Source organism: Lepisosteus oculatus, chromosome 19 (assembly GCF_040954835.1).
Source record: "Lepisosteus oculatus isolate fLepOcu1 chromosome 19, fLepOcu1.hap2, whole genome shotgun sequence".
NCBI classification, from domain to species: Eukaryota; Metazoa; Chordata; class Actinopteri; order Semionotiformes; family Lepisosteidae; genus Lepisosteus; species Lepisosteus oculatus.
In genome coordinates, this window is record NC_090714.1 from 4,742,742 (window position 1) to 4,768,321 (window position 25,580).

At 40.5% G+C, this 25,580-nt stretch overlaps 1 protein-coding gene across 11 annotated transcripts in view; it reads left to right on the forward strand.

Annotated features, from left to right (window-relative positions):
• si:ch73-103b11.2 (myosin phosphatase Rho-interacting protein) overlaps positions 1-25,580 on the forward strand; it is a 173,720-nt gene that overhangs the window by 102,384 nt on the left and 45,756 nt on the right. For 9 of the 11 annotated variants that reach the window (XM_015359910.2, XM_015359908.2, XM_015359911.2 and 6 more), the window contains exons 5-7: positions 10,339-10,423; positions 18,791-18,841; positions 24,805-25,018. In XM_015359910.2, coding sequence (XP_015215396.2) covers positions 10,339-10,423; positions 18,791-18,841; positions 24,805-25,018 — 350 coding nt within the window. Of the gene's footprint in view, positions 1-8,262; positions 8,383-10,338; positions 10,424-18,790; positions 18,842-24,804; positions 25,019-25,580 lie in introns of those variants that run through there. The other 2 variants (XM_015359915.2, XM_015359912.2) reach the window with 2 other exon arrangements.

The following is a 25,580-nucleotide window of genomic DNA, read 5'->3' on the forward strand; positions in this document are numbered from 1 at the left end:
AGTACATGACAAAGATTCCCTCTTGTACAAATCGCATGTCTTTGTATAAAGGTCATCTGTGAGTAAGTTGTTGTCCAGAAATTATATGGATGAAGCCACTGATCTCCACCTGCATCACAAAAAAAACATTCTGGAAAATATACTTTATATATACTATATATAATTAAATTGGTCTTGAACTGACACTGTATATGATCCTGCAAAGCACCTTGTGAAATTTGTCAGAGAAGATTATTACCTGTCCGTCCCAGATAATGACTTTGCCATACTGCGTCCAGCTGTGTGCCTGGAAAGGCTGATGAAGCAGTGCACTGAGCTGAAATTTACTCATCCTAATTTCAGTTTGTTTTCCAAGCCACACAATCGAGGATTCCAAAATCTTATGCAATTGCTATTTGTACTTAAGGAGCTGCAAATAAACACTGGTTATTCTGTTTGTCACGTGCTGTATATACTGTAGGTGCTATTCTAGAAGTTAGCAGTGGCGGTCTGTACAAGCCTGACACCCACTGGTTGATTGGTGATGTACACACAGAGTGCTCTTCATTTCTCACTGGGACTGTATAAAGCAATCTGTGTGATTGATTGATTACTTAGGTGTTCTCAAATGAATTCGAAAATTCGTCAATCCCACTCCTCGAAGTGGGTGACAGCAAATTGATTGGCTTCAGTGGCATACAGTAACAGCTTCAATGCTCTATTAACCTTCTGATTGCATTAATTTTTTTCAAGGCAATGTTTAACCCTTGACAGTGGTTATGGCTGTGTTTAAGACAAAGTTCAGATCACTAAATGCATGGGAATTGTTAGACTGCAGGAGGGCAAGTAAGATTGGTGTGGATCATTTCTAAAAACCTCCTCTCGTCAGCATGTCCATTTTGCTAGTTAACAGGGGAAAAACAGTATCACGCACAAAGAGCAGCTGGGCTGGTGATGAGGGCATGAGTCATGCTCATGCTGTTGGAGGGCTAGGACACGGGAGACGTTTGCTAACTCCACTTCGGTGTGCGGCCGGTCGCACGATGTCTGAGCTCCAGTTCAATTCAAGTGTGTGCCCCTGGTGCTGCAGAGTTTGTCTGCAGCACAAAAACCATTTCCATTATAAGTAAGCCTGAGGATCCCAGTGGTTTGTGGTCTGAAAAGAGCTGGCTACCGCTTTTAAGCAAGCAAAGGGTGCATATCTTTTGTGTGATCTGTCTTTTAGATAAGATGGAAAATCAGAGTACAGACCAGTTCACACCCCACTGCCTGATAAGTTAAGTTGTGGTTGCAAAGATAAAGGAACCTACCAAAATTCACAGTATTCAAAAGGTGGTATCTTTTAGCATTTTAAACTTTTACTCTCACACCCTTGTGTTTTTACCTGTCTTTTTAAAGCACAACTATCACTAATCCATGTAGGGTTTGTATTTATGGCCTGTGGCTGTATTTCATCAGTCCTAGAGTAATATGGCGTGTATATGCGTCTGGCATGCCACATGAAAGTTTCCGTCTTCTTGTTGCACGACATTGTGGGGGACCTTTCCTCTGCTGCTCCTAGAGCGATACTGGCGATGTGGTCTGACGAGGAGGTGTGTGGCCTTCATTTTAAAGCCCTGTGCAACACCTGTGTTATCAGCACTTACAGGTGAAGATTGTCTTAGATTGCTCTGAGGCGCTCTTTATTTAAAGGTAACACACTTGGCTTCAGTTTCCCTGGAAATGGGATTTTACCCAAGACACGGTCTCCAGGATTGTGAATATCTGTTTAATGTTCACTCCTTGGAAAAAGGGTTCTGTACAGTGTAGGTGGAGACTTTTTGAAGATGCTTCCCTCCTTGAGTGATACTGCGTCAGCTGAGAGTGCTTTTGAGACACCCTGGCACAGTACAAGCAAGTATTTAAGTAAAGGGGATGAGTTCATTTAATGTAATTGCAGTCTCGATTCCAACTGTTGTGATAAGATTAGCTTTACATGCAGGCAGTAAAGCTAATCACCACATAAAACTCATCCCTTTTCCTGGCAGCAGTTTGGTCATTGGTGTATCCTCCTCCTAGAAATCCTCAGTCTTACCTGACGTGCTCTCCACGTGCCCAAGCAATACACTGGACAAGCTTTTCCCTTTGCATTTATGAAGTCAGGTTTTCTTTCCTATCTCTGTGGATGTAAAAAAATTGATTTGTTATATTTAATAGAGTTCTGAGCTGCAGACTACACCCATTTTGAAGGAGACTGTGAGTTAAAGCACTTCTGTGACTGCTGCTTGTTGTGTTTATGCTGATGTGCAGCATTTCAAACTAGAGAAAGTACAGTACATTGCTAGTGCTAATTGTTGTGGGTGGGGAAATTGCATACTTTATCATATGATCTTTTATAATAATCCTTTTTATGAAATAATTTGAAATAATTCTCTCTTCAGGTTTTATATATATTGTCCCTTGTACATTTTACACAAATGTTGATTTTTGGCTTTCTGTTGTCCCTATCATTACATTGCATTGCTCGTCTGGTAATATTTCACTGTTGCATGTGCTCACTCTCCTTCTGTACAGGATTCCTCTCCAGTGTTCAAGGCAGGCTGCTGCCTTCTGTGTTTGTATGTGGTGTGCTGTACAATACCTACTGTTCCTGGGGCTTTCTGCAGCTATTGTGCTTATGATGTATTGTCACTGTTCTTTCACCTGTATTTTGATTTGTTGCCGTATACCAAACAGATTAACAGACATGAGAATTTCCTGGCCTTTCCTGGCTTTTTTAAAAGCACTTTTGGAGAAGGTTGTTTCATTGTCTGATTTGTTACTTTGCTAGTGCTCAGCTACTGAGTCCCAGTGAGGGCTAACAGATGTTTGTGGGTTTCCAGACCTCCTACACATTGCACAGCTCAGCATACCCACCTGTGTAATTTTGTCTGTCAGGCACCCTGACCCACATATACACAGGTAGAGCAGTCTCAGCCTGTGAATCACTCGGGGGATATTCTGTTACATCATTCTTCGGAAAGGCAACAGGCATCCCTCCACAAAAGCGTCTGCTGACAGGGGTACAGAATGTGTTTCTTACTGCTGCTCACAGCTGCTGTCGGTGGTTAATTCTCCAGAGGGCTGTTTTTTCAGGATCAATCTCAATTAAGCACAGTGTGAGGCCACTGTGGCTGAGGATAAGAGAAGGAGTTTGCACACTCTGAGCCAGCACTTTTGAAATCCTCATTCTGCAGTCAAAGATCCATCATCTTACCCTGATGAAGGACCCCATTGCTTGGCAGATATCAGACTTCCAGTTTGGCTTGCGGGGTGGGGGGGTTGTGAGACCTTTAACTCTTTTCCTGCCAGAAAAGACTTCTCTATTATTCCGAATAATAAAAAAGAAGCTTGCACCCTTCAGTTAACATTGTCCAAGAAGTCCGTTATCCTGAGTGTTTTCAGAACTTAAGGATCACATTTCTGTTTTGCTAGAGTTTCCAATATCTTTGAAGTTCCAGTATCTTTGCTGGTGTTGTCTCCCTTTACACAGGGCAGGAAGAGAGCACATCTATACTGAAGCTCTTCTTCATAACCACACTTTTCTCCTTACATCTTTTTGACATCCTGTGTAGTTTGTTGTGGTGTTCTTATGAAAACAACCTCAAGAAACATCTATCTTTGCTCTCTCTGTTTTTTTTGGGGAGAAAAACGGTTTGTCATAGAAGACAAGAGAAAGACTGTTAGAGGTCTGGCTTTATGAGCAAACTCAATAAAGCTCTGCTCTATGAACTGTCTCCTTTTCAAATCTTCTTTCCTACTGTAGCTCATGTAGCCCCAGCCTCTAGGCCTGTTGCCAGCCAAACTGTTGTTTAGTATGAGGCCCGGAATGAGACAGTAGTTTCTTTTTAATCCCTCTGCCACAGCAGAAATAAAAAAAGAGGTACTTTGAAAAGAGCCTTGTGCTTTGGCAGCTCCTACCTAAATTGAGGGCCTGCCAAGCTCAGATTGAGTGCAAGGACCCATCGGCACAACTGCAGTGCCAATATTTCAAGCACATGCTGACTTACTGCACACACATCCAGCTGCTGGCTCTCGACATCTGGGATGAATTGTTTTAAAGTAGCTGTTGATGATTATTGGAAATATTGTACACTTCCAGCTATTGAGTTGAAGGGGAAACGTGTGCCCAGAAGTATATTAAATCTTTTTAAAAAATCAACCTGTAGAAGTGAGCTAAATTGATCTGAACCTTTCTTTTGCCTCCTAGAAAAGCAGTTCCCCTCAATAGCTGTTAACACACCTTAGCCGTGGTCATGTAGTTGGACTTTTTTGTCATCTGAATTTTGCAAGAGAGAAAATGAGATTTCAATGGCCCAATCTAGGAGCAGTTGCGCCAGAACATAAGATTTTTTTTTTTGCTGTGCACCCGAAACAAGCGTATAGATGCTCTGTCACAGTTTCAAAGTGATGAATTAAGGCTTGCGTCTGCCAAATCCAGTACAAGAAACTGTAATATCCAAATTCTGAGTATTAATTGCGATTCACCATTAACATTTATAATTTGACTTATTGCATCCGGTCAAGATGCACAGGGTACAGATGACTATAGCATAAAACAATAAAACCACAATAAAGTTGAGCATTAATTAAATGCTAGCATGTTGTACAGCACTAAAGAGAAGGAAAGAACTTTTAGACTGTGTGCTTTTTTAAAATAGAAAGTAAATAGAAGCTCCATGCAGCTTTCTAACCTCACTGGCAGCCATTAGATAACATTTTTATTGTCCCCTGAGGGAAATGTTTTTATGGACACCCAGTGCTCCTGTACATTTAAATAGAATGCAAAAAAAAAGAGAAGAGAAGAAAAAACATTGCACATTGTACTATTACAAAAAAATAAGAAAATATTGCACGTCCTTTTATTGCACATGTCCAGTATAACACATAACAACATGTAACATTTATAACATTAGCAGATCTTTCCCTCTAATGGATGTTGGAACATGCTTCCTCAAAGCCCCAGGTCATTTGCTGTCTTGCGCTCTGAGACTGAACCCAGATGTTGCCTCCACCACAGTGGGTTCCTTCCTTGGCGGCTCATCCCTCTCCTGAACTACAGTGCCATTTTGACCAGTGTAAAACCCTGGTGGCGCGTTTTTGGTGGGTGCTCTCTGGTTGGGTTCGTCAATGAAAAGCAAATGAATGCCTCAGGCCTTCCCATCATCACAGCGAATGTGATGATCCTAGCGTGTGCAGGTGCCGTCCATAGTGGTTTCTGAAAACTCATCCCCAGAGCGTTGACAAGATCCAAAGAACTGCAGGGTCCTGTCTGATATTGAAACCTTCTTCCAAGCGGTCTCCCTGTAAACATGAGGTGATGTGCCCAACTACACCTGAAGGCAAATGGAGTCATTGTTCTAAACACATTTACTGGAGTGGAAAGCGAATTGTTAAAACTAAGTTGTGTGACAAAGCCTTTGGATGTGAGCATTCATTTCTGAAAAGTGCCGGTGTGGAATTACGCAGCAGGCTGTGACTAAACAGACCACAGTCATTATAAATCACACAGGAGTTTTATTTTGAAATCTGGTTGTTATTGTGGCCGGCAGTGTCAAGGAGACGCCTTTTTCTAATTTTACCCAGGTGATTTTCCTGAAAGGGGAAAAACGGGGAAGTCTCCATTTAACTGAACTTTTTTTTGTTTGTTTTCCTTGTTTCTCTTAGTATTGTTTCGACACAAATTAATGGAATTTGCTGAACTTTGTTGCTCAACAGGCCAGGGTCTCATAGCAGTGAACCTGGCATTGATCAAGGTCACTCTCAGTTAAATAACTCCCTGAATACCTGATAATTACTGCACCCTATTAAAAGATACATCTTAAGACCATTCATCAAGGGTCGATTATTTATTTCTTTTACGATAACTGAAGCATTTTAAGCAGGACATAACAATAAGGTATTAGGGGGGAAAAATATTGACCAGAGCTGAAAGTTTCATCAGAGCTTGATTAGTAATGGTTTAAAAAAATAGACAGAATTTCTTAATTGCTAAGAAGCTGAATAGCTTAGAAATAAATCCTGAATATCTCTCGTAATGAATTCTCCTTGAATTTCGGATTCAATTCATGTAATAGTTTCTACGAAATTAAGTAGAAATCTTTCCTTTCCTCGCTTTTTTTATCACACTGACCATTTCTGCTCACTTCCAGATGCATTAATGATTTACCTTCCATCTGCCATTATTCAGCCTCCGTCAAAGGTGAATGTTCCTTCTCCCATGCTTATTTCATAAGACCGATCAAAACGTTTCTGGTAACGGCTTGTCACCTTAATCCTCTTAGGTTAAGGCTGGTCTAATTGTGCTTAAACTGTCTTCGACAAATATGAAGTCTTTATGAAATCAAAACTTGGAATTACCCTTCACTTGTACTCTCTTGTTTGCTGGACTCTGGATTTCATCGACGACTGGGCTAGGAATTTGTTAGCAGGTAGGTTGAAGTTTTGATTTAATCCAGTGGGATATCCGTGCAAAAAGCTCACATGTAATCAATCTTTTTTTTTCATTCTTTTCATGTGACAGCAGTTCTGCTTAAAATGCAGTGAATTCCATTGGCTTTTTTAAAAAACAATAGTAAAACTCTTAGTCAACTACCTAGCTATATGGAGAAATGAAAGAGTACTTAAATAAAAGTATCCTAACTGTTCCACAGTCTTGTCCAGCAGGAATAGTAGGAGTTTTTACCCTTTAGGGTTTTGTAAAACATCTTCGGTTATCTGGTAACAAAAACCATTAACCAGTGAGCACCATAAGAAGAAATGTGCCTTTTTTCAGTTGTTTTCAGCTGTGTCAAATACCGTACAGTGCAATTGTATGTTCCAGACACCTGACTGAAGGATGTGTTATTTGGAAGGGCTGCCTGGAGGATATGTGTCAGTGAAATGGCTATTGATAGATGCCCATTCAGGTAGTTCATTCATACTGTGGCTTGGGTCCATTTTTATTGTACATGCAGTGAATGGAAAAACTCTTCTCATTAGGCTGTAAACAAGAGTAGAAGAAATCACAAGCAGCCGTGTCAGGTTGTTCATTGAAAACAAAAGGCACAGTTCATTGATGAACAAGTTGGAGATATTGCATGCTGAATTCATGTTAACTTTTCAAAGTTAATGGCTTTGGCAGTGTTCATCATCAAGTTTTGTAAGTCTTTTGGAATTGGTTCAGTAAAATGAATAGCTAGTTAAATGAACTTGCTAAATTCAATTAAGCAAATCCGAAAAGACCCTGTCATCTTCAGTGTGAAACTCCAGTATTAACTCTTGCTTAAAAGCACAATAATTTAGAGTGATGATATTGTTTATTTATATATTGTTATATTTCTGAGGAAACGCTGAATTAATTGTTTTTTATTTATATTTTATCTGCTCTGTAGGAGATCTTGTTCTTACCACAAAATTCTGCTGTTGGCAACTGTATAGGCATGCATGCATTTGTTTCAGAGCACTTGGGGGTGCTAACCCAGGTTAGAAAATATTTTTTTACTCAGCACCTGAGCTTTAGCTTCCCAATGAGATATGTGGAAAGCTCAGTTAAAACTGGCGAAGATCTTAACTTAAGTAATCTTAAGTCAAGATCTTTAACTTTCCTAGAAGTTTCCTTTGCTTTCTGTGTTAACATGCGACTTGGCAGAATTACACAACTTGTGTTTTTTCTCCCTGACCCAAAATGTTGTCTTGTCATTTACTTCATTTTGCTTTTTTTTTGCAGAACTCAAAAGTTATAAATCGGAATTGAGCTTTTTTTTACAAAGGTTTTTTTGTGCTTTTTTACAAAGCACTGTCCTCCTGGACAAGGAACGTATTGTAGCTTTGCTACGGGATTGTGACCCCCTGCTTGCAGATAAGGCTTAGGAGAGATCAACAGAGCTGGGCAGCAAGCGCTGGGAATCCCCTGTCCCTGTAAGAATAAAGGCATTGACTGAAATGATCATCAGTCTGAAAGACTCGCATTGAATCTCAGACTTTTCCTATTCGTCTTCAAGTTTGCCCTTCACCATTCACTTTTTTACAAATTTCCTGACACCTAAACAATACATTTCTCAATTTTCAAAATGTTGCCATTGCACTACCACCTCTCAAAACCATGAGACCCTAGCCTGTTGCTTCTTCTGCAATGTGTTGTAATCCTGTAATTCTCAAGAAGCGACCTTCTGCTAATCCAGTAAGGCTGTAATGAAATCGCCCTTTACCACCAGCTGGGTGGACAGTCTATAAAAGGGAATGCTGTCATTCCTGATGGCGGTTTACCTAATATCATTAGTGGGGAAAGTGGGCCCAAGTGTCACAGTGCCATATGGGATCTCAGCATATGCCTTTGCAAGAGCTACAGTATTTGTCAGCAGGAGCAAGTGAGGATTCTACTGTACATTGGGATTTTTAATTTGGGTGAGTGGCAAGGACACATTAATAGATCGCGATGAACAGAGACAGTCTGTTTGATATGTTTTTCTTGCTGCGACTCTCCAGCGGCAATTTCAATTACTTTTTAAAATTTGCTTTTTGGCATCTATAGTTCATGGAGGAAATGTTTTCTTACAGCTGGATCAGAGCAAAGTCTACAATAATGATTCAGCGTTGTTTGGTGGAAAATGCTTCGTGTTCTACAGGAGTTGCAGATTGTTTGCTCGAAAACAGGTCACGTTTGTCCATGCTGGTTTATTTGATGTACTGTAATGTGAACGTTTACTCCTTTTTTTTGGTTAAAGACAACATCTTTTTTTCAGCTTCACTTTTAAGATTGTATTACTAGACAAATATCTTCTTAAGCTCAACCGCTGACCCTTTTTAGAGTTTGCAGCAATTAGTCAAACAATGCTACATGTCTTATCTCCTTGTGCTTTCAATATGGATTGCAAGTTTTGCAAAGGAAAGGTTTTGTGTGTTTAATGATTTTTTTTTCCTATGCTATGGTTTTAAATCAAAGCTTTTAAAGCTTTTGTGCTTGATGTAGTTGAACCATTATTTATACAGAAATAGATAACCTAGCCTGACAAAAGAAAAGACTGGAGCTTGTTGAAGAATATAGTGTTAGTGGTGTAGGCACAGACTGGAATGACAAATAAGGCTTTCAGTGATCGGATGGTTCAGAAGAAGGCGTTTGTTAAGGGAATCAAAGAGAAGGAAAGGTTTTGCCAAAAATAGTTCCATAAGCAAGAAGAAGCTTCTTTGTCAGCAATGTTATTTCCAAGTCTGATTGAGGTGGGGGAGTGATGGTGTTTAGGATAGCCATTAAAAAGAATCTAAAAAGCAGCGTCGACAGCCCAGTATTTCACAGAGTAAAAGTTCAGTGCTGTGTTGGCGGTGTTTTCAGTGTTGGAGAACCTGTCCTCCTAGAAAAAGCAAGTGGAACAGAGAAATGAAGAGGTCAGCCAGGAGTTAAAATACAAGAGATGTGGTGTTCCACCAAGATGGGGGTTTAAGCATGACAGGATAAGTCAAACAGCCTCCTTTTGTTTGTAACATTTATTACTTAATTCCTCATTAAAATGTTGTTGCTTGGATACTTCCTTGAGTGGTTCTGGGACAAAATGTTAATATACCATTTTCAGAAATGGCGTTTATTTTTTCTGTTTTCTTTCTTCTGCCATTGCCATCTTCAGTTCCTGCCGGATTTCTGCCCAATTTCCGTTGAGACCGGTGATGTTCTTGACGAGCGATCAAGAAGGCGCGCATGCTCATGTCTTGAGCTGTGTGGTTTTTTAACTTGTAGCTCGAGAGGACCGCTGAAAAAGAATTAGAATCTATGAAAAATGTGAATATCTCAGAAGACCTCAGTACTGAGCAGAACAGCCACAAACTGTTAAAACTGCTTGACTCTGGACTCTTTTGGTAGACTAAATCTTAGATGCATTGCAGAGAGCAGAGGTATCAGTTTTAATGCCATACATACCAAAGAAATGTGCTTTGGGAAGATTTTTATTCTCCTTGTTGTTCCTGGCTCATGCTATGTGAAACTATGTTCTAAAACGAGGTTTATTGTGAATTGCATAGGATGGAGTTTCAGAGCTAAGGATGAATGAAGAATTTAGGCCTTATCATATCGTCTATGCCATGGTCACATGCTGTATGTTAGTTTTATCAGTTTTGGTTAGGGAAAGAGAGGACTTCATAGGGGGAATTTTGGTTTTAAACAATGTACAGTATTTACATAGTGTTAATAAAGCCCCACTTATTAAAATGAATACCCCTTTATCAGCCAGATTGCCTCAATATTGCTTACATCTCTCAATGTCCAGTGCCGTTCATTCTGATACAGTACGTCTGGACTCTCACATGTTAGGTGAAGCCTAATGCAAAAAGAAGCATTACCTTGCCTGTCACTGAGTTCTTTCTTTTTTGCAGATGGTTAGAGACCCTGATTGTGTACCCCAGGACTAACAAGCAAAACCTTAAAAAGAAGAGAAAAGTTGAGCCTCCCACTCCACAGGTACAGTTTTCGACCTTTCTTTCATTTTTCTTAAAGAAAGCTAACCAGCTGGCCAACTGTACTTAAGCATGACGCCAGACCAGTCCTTGAAATCATGCCTGGGATGACCTGGAAATTAGGTGTTCATGTCTGAGTTACTGTTGGCTGGATCCTGGGCCGTGGCGCCTTCAGAGATCCAGAAACAAAGCAGGTTTTCCTTCCGGACACGCGCAGGTGCGTGTTGGATGTCTGGAACTGAATCTGAAGAGAGGAAAGTGGAAAAAGCTGCACTGCATTTTTTGTTACACATCTGTCCTGCTATGTAGTTGATGTGTCAAATAATTTATCAGCTGTGGAGCCCTGTCTCTGTGTGTCATCTAAAGTATTTAACGTGTCCTTAACTTTAATCACACCCAAAAGCTCATTAAGATCAGATCACTTTATTAGCCATATTCAATTTCTTGTATTAGGAATTTGTCTTTTCACGTATCCCATCTTGCTCTCCATGAGACACAGACGTGGAGAGAAGCTTGGTGTCAGAGCACAGGGTCAGCCATTTATACGGCGCCCCTGGAGAAGTTGGGGTTAAGGGTCTCACTCAGGGACCCGACAGAGTAGGATTCCTGTGCCGGCCACGGAATATGAACCAGCAACCTTTCAGCCACAGGCACAGATCCTCAGTAGCTCTTGGACTACAGCAAAGTCTAGCCTAATACTAGTCCTGGTGTCACTGATCCTTTCGGTGATTTATTGTCCCTGTGGAAACTTGCGTCTCAGTACTGCTGCAGTGTTACAGTCCTTCAACACTGTCAGGTCTGGTACAGCAGCTACTGTACATTCCAGTTTATCATCCGAAATCTGTGTAGATGTCAGACATAACGATAGTCTCATGATAATGGCCTACAGTGCCAATGATGCAGTTCAGCCAGTCACATGATTGTGTTTATTCGGTTTGTGCAGTCCTGTTGTCTCACCACAATATTGGGCTTTCAGTTGCGCGGTTAGATTCTGTTTTGCCACCACCCTGAGGGAAAACACCCGTGCCACAGTATCTGTGTGGGACCAGGTTTTCCAGTTTTAGATTGACATCTGTAATCAAGGGTTCATTCTGCTGTAACATACTGCTGCCTGAATGAAGGTACTCTCTCTTTTCACCAAAGGAGAGAGTTATTTTTCAGAGGCTATGCACCAAGTAGATTTATTTCTTTATATTTTAAAAAACAATACAAAATCAATAAATGCTAAAGATACAATTCGAAATGTGACTGCATGCAATCTGGAGGCTATTGCAGAGCCACAGTGTGACCCTAACTACTGGCTTCAGGATCCAAAGATTTTCATGACATGATTTTTCAGTGTTGTGAATATTTTTTCAATCAATTGGGAAATGTAATTTTCAACTTCAAAAGTTCTTGTTCTTTTTTGGCTGGTGTTGGGGATGCATACATACCACAGTGTGAATTGTCTTATAAAATGTTTTTTTATTATAGATGCTTCCACTATTTTTTCTTATTTTTCCATTAACATCTGTGAGGCTGGCCAGCTTTTATTTAACTGGCTACTTATATGTGTTTTTTTCCTGTGAAGTACTGTACTTCCAGTGCTACAGATACAAGCTACAAATACAGGTAGGATTATCTGACAGTGCTAGGAAATGCAGATGATTAATGCCATCTGTATTTATTCAAAGCCAAGTCTCATGCACAGTGAAATGAATCTCCTTAATAGATCTTTATAAGGCTACATATACAGTAGTTTGTTAACACGAGTAAAATTTATTTTTTTCTTTAAACTACTGCCATCTTGTTCCTAGGTCATTTTGGTCTCACACTGGTTTCTCCTTCTTGGTCTCAGAGAAATAGGTTGTCTGAGTGATCTAGCTCTTTTATGTTAAAAATTGCATGGAAGGGCACAACTTGTCACAAAGCAAGAAATTAAAAGTGTTTTCTGAAATTACACTACCTAGGTACCCAGTTTACAGATGTTGGTTTCTAGACGGGAGGTCAAAATTGAACAAACACTGCACATTTAACCAACTTTAATAACTAAGACCCACATTGTTTTAGTGCCAAAGTGACATAAATGTTTAGAAAACTATATTTTTGTTATCATAAAAAAACTAAAAAAAAAACCTGAAGTGAACTTATAACTTGTGTTTGTTTTTAATATTGTGAAACTGGGTTTAGTCTTTTTTATGAGGTTATAAAACAACTGAGGCAAAATTTGAACCTGATGGTGGACAGAAGCCTTTTCCTTTGGCTCTTTCGATGTGTACGTGCAACACTTGTCATGGGGCACATTACTAGAACAGCGTACTGTTCTGATGGAACAGTTTTCAGGATCTGGGAACGAGGAAATGTGGGAGATTCTCAGAGTTTAAAACTTGGCTTGGGGTGGGTCAGATCCACTGGTTTAGAAAATAATTGAAGTAGAAGAAGAATTATCTCTTACCCCCATTGCCCCACGCAGATGAAAGATAATAAGCTTTCACTAATTTGGATGAGGTTTCTTTTCAATCACTGTCCTGAACACGTGTGGAAGGAGCCTGAGCCCCTTCCCTTCTTTCCTCTACCAGAAGGTGGGTTGAAGTAGAACAGGCAAGACCTAGGTTTTGTGGCCTGGATATTGTCTGTGTCAGACTCACTTAAGAGGTTCTTTATGTAGTGTGCATTGTTATGCATATATATTGTAATTATTTCCATATGCTTGTATAGGAAGTGTCAGCTTTGTATGTATAGCTAATCTAGCATCCTTTGAAGGGTGCAGCACAGTGGTGGAGTGGGCGTAAAGTGTCACTTCACTTTTCCTGGATCCTGGGTTTAACTCTGGCTCTGTTTGTGTGGAGTTTGCATGTTCTCCACAGGCTTCTAGGGCTTTTCTCAGGGCGCTCCAGTTGGGAGTGCCCCAGGCTCCCTCTGCCTGCTGGTTTAGGATCTCAAAGCCACCCTCGAAGGATCAAGTATTAAGTGAAAGAGGCGGGATGGAAAAAAATCCGTCTCCCAAGACTGTGGAAGGTGATGGTATACAGTTAAACGTATACTGAATCAAAAATGAAACTTTTGTATTATCTGCCCGAGCAAAATGCCAGTTTACTCCGTTTTCTGCAACGGATCTGTTCTGTGATGAGGTAATGACTCCTTGGAACGCAAAGTTGAAACCCTGGGAAACATTCTGGAACTTGATGGTCCAGGAAAAAGGAAAAAAGAAACAGAGCAGGTGGCTGTTTTCCCAGGCTTTGCTTTCCAGAGCAAAAGCTTCCTTCTTTGATCAGTGCCAGAGTGTTGTATTGGTATGAAGAGGCAAGTATAAACTAAGCATAAGGGACTGTTCAGGTTCAATTTCCCATGTATGTGCAGAACCCTTCTTTCCCTTTTGAAATGAAATAGGGTTAGGAAAATATTGCCGTGGCTCTGTATTAGTCACCTCTCCATTATTTCCTCTTTTATTTGAAAGGGGAAACTGTGTTTCCACGTCTGCACTCCAGCAGTTGTCCTCATTTCCAGGATTCGGCTGTAAAGTTTTCCTTTCCTAATGCGAGACCACGCCGCCAAGCAAAAAAACAAAATGATCCCCCCACCCCCCCAAAAAAAAAACATGCCTCATGTTTAAACTCTGCAAAGGTGCTTGGTTACGAATTTTGATTTTTTTTCTTATGGTTCTCAAAGAAGCAAAATATGTGTCTTAAGTGGGGAGGATTAAGACCTTACTCTGCAAGGCTGCTTTTTGCACTAGGTCAAGTGTTTCATGCGCAGTGCTTACAGTGGAAGAGTGATTAGGGAAGTCAAAGTAAATAAGCAAGTCAACATTTCTTTCCTTTACAATTTAGAAGTGGTCTTCTATTCCAAGAATCTCAGCAAAGTCTATTCTGTTGGTCACCAGACCACAGCGTTTAAAGGGTTAAACTGAGAAGAGAAAAACGCTTTTTTTAAGCACAAGAAAAGGCATTCTTTTCAGTGCCAAGCCAAACAAAACAGTTATTCACAGCCTTCTCACAGGCCTGTTGACTAGTGATGACAGGAACTTGGCAGCCCAGTCTTAACCACCAAACCTCCAGAGCTCCACGCCGGTGCCCTGTGGAAGCTTAATGAAAAATAAATTGTGTTGCTACTAGGGTTTTGCTGAAAATACCTTTTAAATCAGAGCTAGAACAGAAAGAGGATGAACATCATTGATTTATGTTGTTTTGTTTCACATTGGTTTTATGTTTCATGTTAGCTGACCACCCACCTAGTAACGAGAGATCATTTCATTTCTTGAAGATATCTATTCTTCTGCTCTCGGTGCACGACTCCTGACTTCCCTAAAATAAGCTCACTCACTGTTAGCCCTATATGGGGGATGGTTCTCCTGTTGGGCACTGTAATATGGAGTCCAGTCTCTCAACATTGATACTGTATTCTATTTTCAAAAACGCTGGTTAATTTCAAGTCATTTGCCTCTCTTGCCTCTCATATTAATTCATATTAAAATGCTGTTTTTGCAATTCCTTAAGGAACTGTAATAAACAGCAAATAAGATTGCTGCCCCGATAGGTTACAATCTGGCCTTTAGCACAGAGTTCATATTTTAATATGTAGACTATAGTCAAATGCACATACAGTAGCTGATCGCCAGAGTAGAAGTCATAACTTAATAGTAACTTAACAGATGGCACTGATCTGCATGCATCATGTGTAAAAAATGCAATATCACAATAAGGGAAGCTTTCCAACTTTTTCCATCAGTTTTGCTATTTCATTGCTTAAGGACTCACAAATGTTTCTTATGTTGTCAAATTAACTTTGCAGATGGGCGGAGACCCATTTAGCTCATCTATCTAGAAAAATGACCTTTGCAACAATCTAATTAAGGGTGGCAAAAGGGGTGAGAGGAGTCCAAGAGACGTCTCTGGATGAAAAGACTTCCAAGCATGTAAAGAAACAGCTGACACATATCAGCTAGTATTTGTATTAAGGTGTTATCTGTATGGTTTACAGTGTACTAGTTCTGCAGAGACTGCATGTGTGCATTCTGTCACTTTGTCCAGAAACCCCGCTGAAGGCCAGATCGCTGGTCAGATTGGTGTGCTCCTGTAGCCTCTGCAGACAGTTGTGCCTAATGAAGACCTGCTAGGATGGTTGATGTATTAAAGAAAATTCCACTGCGGACCTGACCCCAGGTCTTCCAATTAACATCATGACTTTTGGAGCTAAAAATGGCATGAAGTCGAAGCCAAAGGTCTCCCTTTAACTGTGGTGGTTGCAGTGTTGGAACTTGGTTTCCTCAGTGAGGCTGCTGTTTTCTCCAAGCTCATGCCTTTTTTGAGCAGCTAGCTTCACTACACACTATAGAAAGAGGTTCTGAGCACCAGAAGAAGGTTGTCTCCAGTGTCCCTTGCACACTGCCAGAAGCCATTGCACTCAATGAATTCCCTCAAGTGTAGACATCTAATTAAGCTTTTCTTGAGAATGGTTTATGCAGTGGGAGTTGTTCTCAGCTGTGAATGCTATTTCTGTTTTGTAACACCTTTAGTACCACACATTTCCCAATATAGACAGTCTCTTGTTTTCCAGATTTCTATATATCTTAAAGCAAATGTCTAGCAAGTGATTGTCAGTTTGGGCTTCAGCTGTGCTCCTGTAATCTTGTGTTGAATCTTCAAATTAACATCTTGACAACAGTGACAACTCAACAGCTAATGCACTGTATAGTGTAGGCGGTATTGTCATGCATTCAGGTTACTATTGATGAGATTTGTCATTTCTATCGTCTATAAGACAAATGAGGAAGAAACAGGAGCAGCATAAGATTTATTTAGATAGAAAACCCATCCGTATTTTCAAACTTCTCGAAGTTGCAAAGTACTTTTGCTGAAGAGAACATTCCCATCTAACAGAGTTTAATCCTTGACCAAATATTCAGGGTGAACCCTGATTCACAAATGTAAGTGGTAAAATACTTGTGTATATACTGTATATATATGACTCATTTCCCTTTTCACTTTAAAATCAATTAAATGGGGTGTGTATTGGAAAGTTGATGTTATTCGGGAATTTTTAGTTGAGTGCAGTATCGAGACCACCTGTTGTCGTGAACCTGGGTTTGCCAGGGATGATTATTCCTGAGTGGACACAAGAGTAGACAGGCCTGGCCATTTCCTTGCGTTTCCAGGGAAACCAGGGACGGGGCAGCAGAGACTGTCTGTTATTGTATTAAAACATTAGCTACTCCGATCACACTTCCTGATTGGGGGAGGCTGGCTCGCACTTCAAAAGGCTCTCTCTGCAGTTTGTCACTTTTAATCTGTCGACGGCCGCTGAAATATTGCTTTAGCAAATGGGTGCAGGAAGAGCGTGCAGACCTGGACTTCCAGCACCAAACCTAACACAGCACAACCGGAATAAATGGACATGTGAAAGACAGAAAAGGATTGAGATTTTCTTAGAGCACCTCCCTGTCGTATTGAATTGTATTAAATTAGGAAACAAAGTCCATCTCTTCTCCCTTTTCAAAGCTGTGACTTCTATTCTACTAAATCAAACTCACAGCATACTATTTATCAGGTTTATTGTTTGCTTATTATCACCTCTTTTCATTCTTCAGCTTCAGAAAAATGTTATGCGTTAGGCTATCAATGGGTGCAGTCGGTGCTCTCTTTCAATCTCTTCAAAGTCTCTTATTGTGTTGGAGAGATAAAGTAGAGAATTGCTCCTCAAGCTTCCAGGTACGTCTTTTTAAGAAAACGTGGAAATTTCTACTCATGGTCACGCACACTATTGCTAACATAAAGGCTCTTCATTTTTGGATTAAAGGGGAATTTCGCAGACCAGTTATTAAACCTCAGTCACAAAATAGTCATTGAAAGTATAGAAAAAAATGACAAATTTTGATTTAAGCACAAAATTGTGAACTTTGTAAAAGTACTGAAGGTCACCATGTCACAAATCCTTGGTCTCTCCACGGGCGAGAAGGCGATTTCCCACGAATTGCGACATGGAGTGGCCCTTCCTGCTCACTAGTTCCTGTCATGACTAATGTAATACAATGTACTACAAGTGAATAAGTACAGGTTGTGCAGCAGACATCTTGCCTCAGAAATGTTCCAATGTGATCTGCATGTAGAGTTAACAAGTAGTATTCTATTGGAAGAGTTGCATTCACAAGCCTTCTTCTTTACAGTGTAATAAGACTGCATCACATCACCAGACGTTTTGGTGCCTTGTATTGAATCTCAGAATATGACGCTGCACTTATCTGGAAATCATGTCTTATTTTGTGATGTATATTGGAGGTTTTACAAGTTACTGTCTGTTTTTCTTTCCTTGTGGTTTGAAATGCACACATCAGTGCTGATTCTTTCTAACCCTAAAACATAAAAATATCACTGCAGTTTCCCTTTAAATTGAGCTTAATACTGAAAAAAACATTATTTAACACTTCTGCATAAGAAACCACTTCATTTCTTAATCCTCCATTCTCTCCTCATTAATGCAAGTACACACAGTGGGACAGATCAGCTGCATGATATCTTGTTCAGAAAGCACTGTGAAAGGAGGTTAAAACACAGTAATTATGTGTTAGAACCCCAAAACGTGGAGTATGAATCCCACCACATTACTGCAGTAGGTGAAACACCATGGAAAGTTTTTTATGCAGTACAAGATAACCCTGCAGTGTGCAAGAAGTGCATTCGTGTTTGACAGCTCATTTGATTTTGGAGAAGGCATAGGTGCCAATCAGATTAAAGTGGGCCAACTCGTACAGAAAGAAAAGTGCATATTCAAGTGCAGCATAAATATTTCTGTAAGCTTGACTTCATACACACTGAAATTTGATTTCGTAGAATGAAGTTTACTGCTTTGATAGTATTTAGCAGCAAACTTTACCGGAGTTCATGAAAACTTGTATATTCTGTTATTGTCAATCCTGATTGGTTTGAAGCCATGAATCTTTCATTTTCCTACCCCCAGCCCTTATATCTCATTTGGATCTTTCTCTTGTTGAACTGCTGGAGGGAACTTAAGCAAATTGCCTGTAGTGCAATGTGTTTGGAGGGGTCATTCTTTAGAGAAGGTTACCCCATGAATAGCAGATTTCACATACAACGTCTGTAATAGGTTCAGTTACATATGTACCTCCGTTTTAAATTTTTTGTTTCTACGGTCTCTGCAGGCTTCAGTATTGCTACATTTGGCTGCTGGTCCCACGTACTGTACGTACTGTCAGAAAACAGCAGTGCTGTGTGTTTCACAAAAATAAAATGTATCTCAAGGTATAAATACAAACAGGGCCCATACTTTAATGTAAATAATCTGGAATAGAACACCAACGGCACTCAGTAAGTGGCTCCTGCTTGATTTCTGAGAGTCGATTCTGGCGCAGGAGGCTGATCTTCGTTGTCATCGACAGGGTCCGCACACCACTGCTCCGCTGTCGCCGGAAAAAATGAACGGGCATCTCGTAAGTGCAACTCTTTGAAAGCAAAAAAAATATTGTTTTTTTTGTGCTGATTTTCAACTGGTGTTTGGGTGGAAATGAATAGTGTGCCAAATGCATAGCTTTGCTTGTTTATCCCGTTAAAAACAATATTAATCACTTCTTGGCATGCACTTCTGTATTGATTTTTTCTGCGGTTTTTCTAATGTGTTTTGATGGGACACTCTGCTGTGCGCCCGGTGATTTGGGGTGACATTTGCTTACACTTCCTTAGGGTGCTTGTGACACTAATTTAAGGGGCTTTGTAATGCACTGGTCCAGTCTATGTAGTGGAGATAACTCTCCTTCATTGCAAAAGCTATTGCAATATTGTGCCTGCAGCTACAACTCCAGATTGTCCTTTAACTGGGAACCAAAAACCTTCACATCGTATAAGATGACTTTTACAACTGTGGAAAAGAAACACCTAATATAATTAGATGGAAACAGTGACATACTGTACCTGCTATTAAGCCTACACACTCTGAAGTAATTCAAGATAGTATTACGACAAAGTACCTTTGTGGCTTGGGATTTCTTCTGAAGTACAGTCAAGAAAACATGTCAGCTAGAAAAAGATTTTGGTAGGAGTGGGAAAAGCTTGAAATATGGATAACACGTAAAGAAATAGCTCACGTTGGCCAAAGTTATCAAAATCATTTAAAAATAAATTTAAAGGCTTGAGATGACTCATCTACTTTGAAGCTTTGAATGAAAGGGCAAGTTGAGACACTCGTTTATCAGGTGGTCTTTGTTGGGTTTGCTCCAGGGGAAAACATAGAACTCAGGCGTTTGAAAGCCATTGTCAAGAGTATTGAGCTTTTCATTGACATTTTTGAAAGTATGTTATTAAACAACAGTCTCTGTTTACAAAGACTTTGTACTCCAGGTGGCAGCTTATCTCGCTTTGTGAAACAGTATTGTCAAGAATTTGCAGCAGAGCAAAAACACGTTAGGCCTAGATAGACAGGAACATCTGGACTTCTGACACGAGCAAAAAAAAAAGCAATTCTAATATGCGATTTAATATTGCCTTTTATAAAACTCCTTTCCATCATTTTTCTTCCCTTTTATTTTGCTCTGCTTTGTTATACTTACTAGACCTTGCATGACTAATTTTTGAGTCAACTAATAAAAATGATCATGATGGCTAAATCTCTAAATCACTACAGAAAAAATGTGAACACAACCCCCCCCCACCCACAAAATAAAAATCTTGATGTGGTGAATTTAGTTTCTAGTTCTTCAGAAAGCTTTAATATTTTGCTGTCCAGTAATGAAATGATTATTCATATGGTTAATATAAGCAGAGAGTTTCCGCAAGCTGCTAATGAACTAGTAGAATTCAACTCAACAAGACAGGAACACTTTCAAACCTGCAGTCCCTTGAAGGGCTTGAAGGTGTTGAAAGTTGGGGCGCCTGTTGCATGTAGGATCGCCGTACAGTAAATCCAAAGTCTGCTTCATTAAATCAAAGCAAATAAAGAGCATTTGGAACCTCAATGGGAGAGAAGAAGAGTTGGTGATCTTTGCACAAAGAGCTCTGGGGTTCCTGGAAGCAGCTACAGTACCCAGCTCTGTCATTGCAACCAACTCTGGTGTCCTTGGGGAAAAGCCCAGATGACATTCTGGTTCATAGCAAGATGGGTTAAAAACTTGTGAGCAAGAGCTGTAGCATCATTGCTGAATGTCCTGATATAGATTAATTTTTTCAAACTTAACGCTTCAGACCCCACGGGACACTCAGCTAAGAGGGGCTAGGACGGGCGATAACTCGACTTGTGGCGGACCTCCAGCTCAATCCCAAGATCTGACTACGAGCTTTTTAACTGCAGCCATTTTAATATACCCTGTTGGAGCTGGAGTCACTGGAAAGAGCCCTGTATTGTTATTTTTCGTCCCGACCTCCCTGACCCGGTGGTAGGAAATTGGCACCCCTGCTGCCTTCCTTGGATGTGGTCCCCGTTTCTTGGGCTCTCTCTCTGGATTCGAACCCTGATTCCCCGTTACCTGTGGTCACAGTGGTAGGCACAGATGGTACCATCGAAAGTTGATAGGGCAGACATTCGAATGAGTTGTCACTGTCATGGAGGGCGTGCGATCAACCCGAGATTATCCACTATCACAAGTGCCTGTTTTGAGCCCTCAGATTTTTTCACTTAAGTTTAAAACTATTCACATTTAGACTTATTTTAAGTTGGCTTGATAACAGCTGTTGCAGTGCATTTGTTTTCTTGTAGCCTGATCTTGTCAGATCTCAGAAGCAAGGCCGGGCCTGCTCAGCAGTCTTGAGAATTCAAGGCTGATGTTATAAGCTGTGTTGGTGGAACAGCAGGTGGGACTCTGCCAACTTGACCTGAACTTTCAGGCAGTATGGTGTCCCGGGACACTGCTGGGACACTGCTTCTTTCGGATGAGAAATAAAATGGGAGACCAGGCTGCCTGGTTTTTAAACATCCCATAACCCTCTTCACACCAGTAGGGGCGTTAAACTTTGAGTCCTGGCTAATTCCCGTTTTAGGTTTGAATATTTGGCCTTCCTTAATGTTTTCCTTGATTGAACTCAAAGAATGGCTGCCGTGCATCACCCAGGTGGGGCTGCACTTCAGTGAGGGAGGAACTGGATCCCCTGTACGTCAGGCACTTTAAATTTGTTTTGGGAGTAATAATTCAAAAGTTATCATTGAATTGTTATGCTTGGGTAATTACCAATGCTGTTGCAGCTTTGGTGAACAAATTACAATCATGATCTTAAATTAAAGCATAATTATAATAGCTTAATGCAACTAATGAATCATAACTGACATAGAAGTGAAAATATTTTTAAATAATGAACTCAATATTGTACATGTAATTATATTGTTTGGCTTGTGGAAAGAAAATTACATTCTCAGAGTCATTGTCGATTTCCCACTGAAGGGATTTTGTTTTCCTTGAGATCGTTAGATGCCTAATTGGTACGTCACGTTGAGGTTAGAGTGGGAAATGGAGGGAATCGCAGCAGACGCGCTGGAGGATCATGGGAGTCGAAGGGGAATGACCGGTGAAAACGTGCTACGCCACATGAAAAAAAAGGTTCATTCAGGCATCTGTCTGTGAGAGCGGTAAACGATTGCCTTTGACACCAGGGAGAAAAAAATCACATTTATGATGAGTGAGGCGCTGCGCGAGACGCACACATTGACTCGAAGTAAAGGAAGAAAGAAGGCCTGGCGGATTCTGAGCCGATTTGTTCTTCCACTTTTTGAGCGTGTGCTGACTGTTTGGATTGGCTACATGCCCTGCGAGATGGTTTTTTGTGTTTGGCCATTAATGCGAATTTAATTGTGTAAAGAGCTTGTCCACCTTTGACACTAAAATGGAATTACTCACCACCAGTTTGAACCATTTTAGTGTTCCCTTCCCCACACTGTGGTCGCTTACGGTACATTCAAAGCATTTATCTTTTGTTCAGTTCACAGAAATATAAACAGTTGCTTCTGATCCCCAGATAAGTGGAATTACTTTTTTTAAGCGAACGTTGTACAAGTTTTAAGAAGGGAGAGAAGGTCTGACAGGTTTAGGCTCCTGTCCTGTCCTCAGTTCATATTAACTGGCCAGCTCAAACGAGCTGTGCTTTAATATGTTACTCCTAAAGGAAAACCTCAAAGTGTTTTCTGTTGCAGTAGTATTTGAAGAGCCATTATTCTAGGGTGTCAAGAGGGAATTCTGTTAGAAGAGGACAGGCAAGATGTGTGGGCGACTTGCAACTCCAGGGAAAAGGAGTTTAATTAACTGCACATGCTTCTCTCATTTCTTATCCCTCACTTGCTGAGAAGCTGCATTCTTCCAGGCTCACTGTCTATGTTGTAGCAGATTCTTGTCTTGAGTTTCTCTTCAGGAGGTACATCATTGACATGTCGGCCTTTTGTACAGCGGTGAAACAGCTGGTTGCCATAGGGACAGTGTTCGGCATTGTCTAATTGGCCTGAGGGAGTCTGTACTCAAGCCTTTCAGAGGCCAAAGACGCAGTGTGTTTGTCCTCACCTAGCGTGCCAGGATTACTGTCATTTGACCCTGAATTTGTGTTGGAGATCCTTCACTTAATAAAGCATTTCTGAACAGAGGAGCATACAGGTTTGGTTTTCAAGTTGATTCTTACCTTTTACTTGTATTTGTTTCATAAAATGTTGCTGTATGTGGTCTTTAATTAACAATTTGATTTATAAGATTTGATTGACAGACTTTTGACTGTAGATTGATTTAGGAACAAAATCTTGTTTAGGAGACCAGCACACTCCTGTTTTTTTTTTTCTTCTGAAACGTCCAAATGAAAATTTCAAATTAACATCTGTTTAATTGGAAAAACCTGATACCTGAAGAGTTCAGTGTTTGTTGGAAATAAGTAGTGAAAATTGGATATTTTTAATTGAGTTTGTTAAAAGGTGTAGGTCTGTTGACATCCAGGAAATTCTGGTATGTGGATCATAACAATTAGCCAACAGTTGTACGGGTCTTCGAATTATCTTTGGTTAGCTTTGAAGGCGATGTGAAAGTTTGTAGACTTATACATTGTAAAAGTAAAAGGTACATATGTATAGGAAAAAAATAATTAGCATAGTCTAATATTATAGTTTTTAATGCAAACTAAACCCTATAGTAAATAGTAAAATGGTAAAACGGGGTGGATTTTGAGATTCATATCGGATACGTGATATAGGTGACATTAAAGGAGTATTCTCTGCTGTCTCTGCTTTCTTAACAGATCAGATAATGAACAATGGCATCAGAGATAAACTCTATATAATAAACTCTACATTTTATATTCTTACCAGCGTGTCTTCTGTTATTCCTAAACATTTGCATCTGATAGTTCAAAAGCTAATAAATGCTTCATTCATCCTTCACATTTTAACTGAAATGTAATCATAAGGTTTTGTGTTACCTGCTTGAGAAGAGCATTGTTTCTCCTCTCTGTGCCTCATCAGACGCCTCCAGGCATCTTGAACGCACCTCAACTCCATCCAGGATGAACGTTCTTGTGATTTATCCTGAAAATTTAAAATAGACAGTATGGGGCCTGTGATTTGTGACTCCTTATTCATCCGAGAAGTCATAATCCCCAGAACTGTCATGCTGTAATTACCCGTTCTAAATGGGAGTCAAATACCTGGTCTCCCAAGTTAATTTAATTAGCAAATAAAACAGAGGAGTAAAGCTGAGCTCAGAGTAATTAATTTTGTGGATGTTAGGTGACATCGAAATCAGGCGCAGACACTTAATCTTTATTGCACTCTGAAGGAGACCAATGCATTATAAAAAAACATTTTTATAATTAAGTTTACAAAGCAGATGAATGTTGACGAGCACACACTGAACTGCTTTTAACTTTATCTAAAAAGTCATATTTAGATATAAGCCTTAGTGTTTTTATTTGCAAACAGCCGCTCTTTACTGTGAGTCTTCGTGCTGTAAAAAGTTTGGAAAAGAATCCTCTGTGATGAACCCAAACCAGGTTACCTTCTGCTTATTCTGTAAGGAGAGCACATATCGACATGGACAGGACCCTAATCAGGCCTGATGTATTCAGTACAGAGTGGCCAAAAGAAACTTTTAAAAACAACACGATTTTTTGTTTAAATGCTGAAATGATGTCTCCTTCTTCCCAGTGTAGTAGCAACTGTTGTCTTACTGTAAGGTATAATCCCTCTTCACAAGCCTGATTAAGAGCCCTGTGTCAGATGGTGAATCAGTCGAATTACCATAAGTGTTCTTAGCGGGATTGCAGCACATACACACAGCTTTACAGGGGATCAGAGCGACACCTGAGGAATAGCAAGAAGCTGTTTGTGCAGCTTAGAGGGTGCTTTGCCCACAACCCAATAGGATTGCTTAGCCTGTCTGTCTGGCCCCCCAGATTCCCAAAAGTCCATGTGCTGAGCAGTTTCCCACTTCTCATCCCCTCACAGGAGCCCGGGCCGGCCAAGGTGGCGGTGACCAGCAACAGCGCCATTCCCAGCATCCCCTCCGTGGAGAAGGTGCCGGCCAGCAAGTCCACCCTCTGGCAGGAGGAGAGGAGGGGCGACATGAGGGTCATCCCCTGCAGCCGGAGTGCCTCCTGCCTCAGCCAGCTGAGCCAGGCCTGCCCCTCCCAGAGCGCCCCTTCAGCCGCGGCCAGAGAAGGTAAGAGGCGTCAAGACCGCCGAATGGCATTGAGCCTCGCACGGTTCCGATCCGACTCGACTCGCTCGAATTCCACCAGCAGCAGAACTGAGCCCCTGACAAGGAAGAGTATCAGCTTATTCCAACTATCCGGAAATCTAGAATCCCAGTATGGAATAATATCTTCTTGTTCTCGGAAAAACAGAAACACAAATAATAAAAAGAACCATTGTCTTGAATCTTAAAAGGAGGCTGACGCACACAAGGAAGGCAGGAAAGTGCTTCACATGCTTTGTGAATGAGCCCCGTTTTGTTTTCATACTGGGTCGCTATGCGTCGTGCCGATATTTTCTTTTTTTAAATAAGACGCGACGGGTGCGTTAAATTAGAAAACATACACTCCTTAAAAAAGAAAAACCCGCTGAAGATTATAGTCATCTTGTAGCTGAAGTTACTGGCAAGTTGGAATTTATCCTGGGTTTCTGTCGTGTTCAAAAACTCACTCCGGATGGGACATTAGCACAAAAAACGGGTGTCGGGTTTCTTGTTAATTCTTTGTGGGCCGCTTCGTTCTCATCCAGTT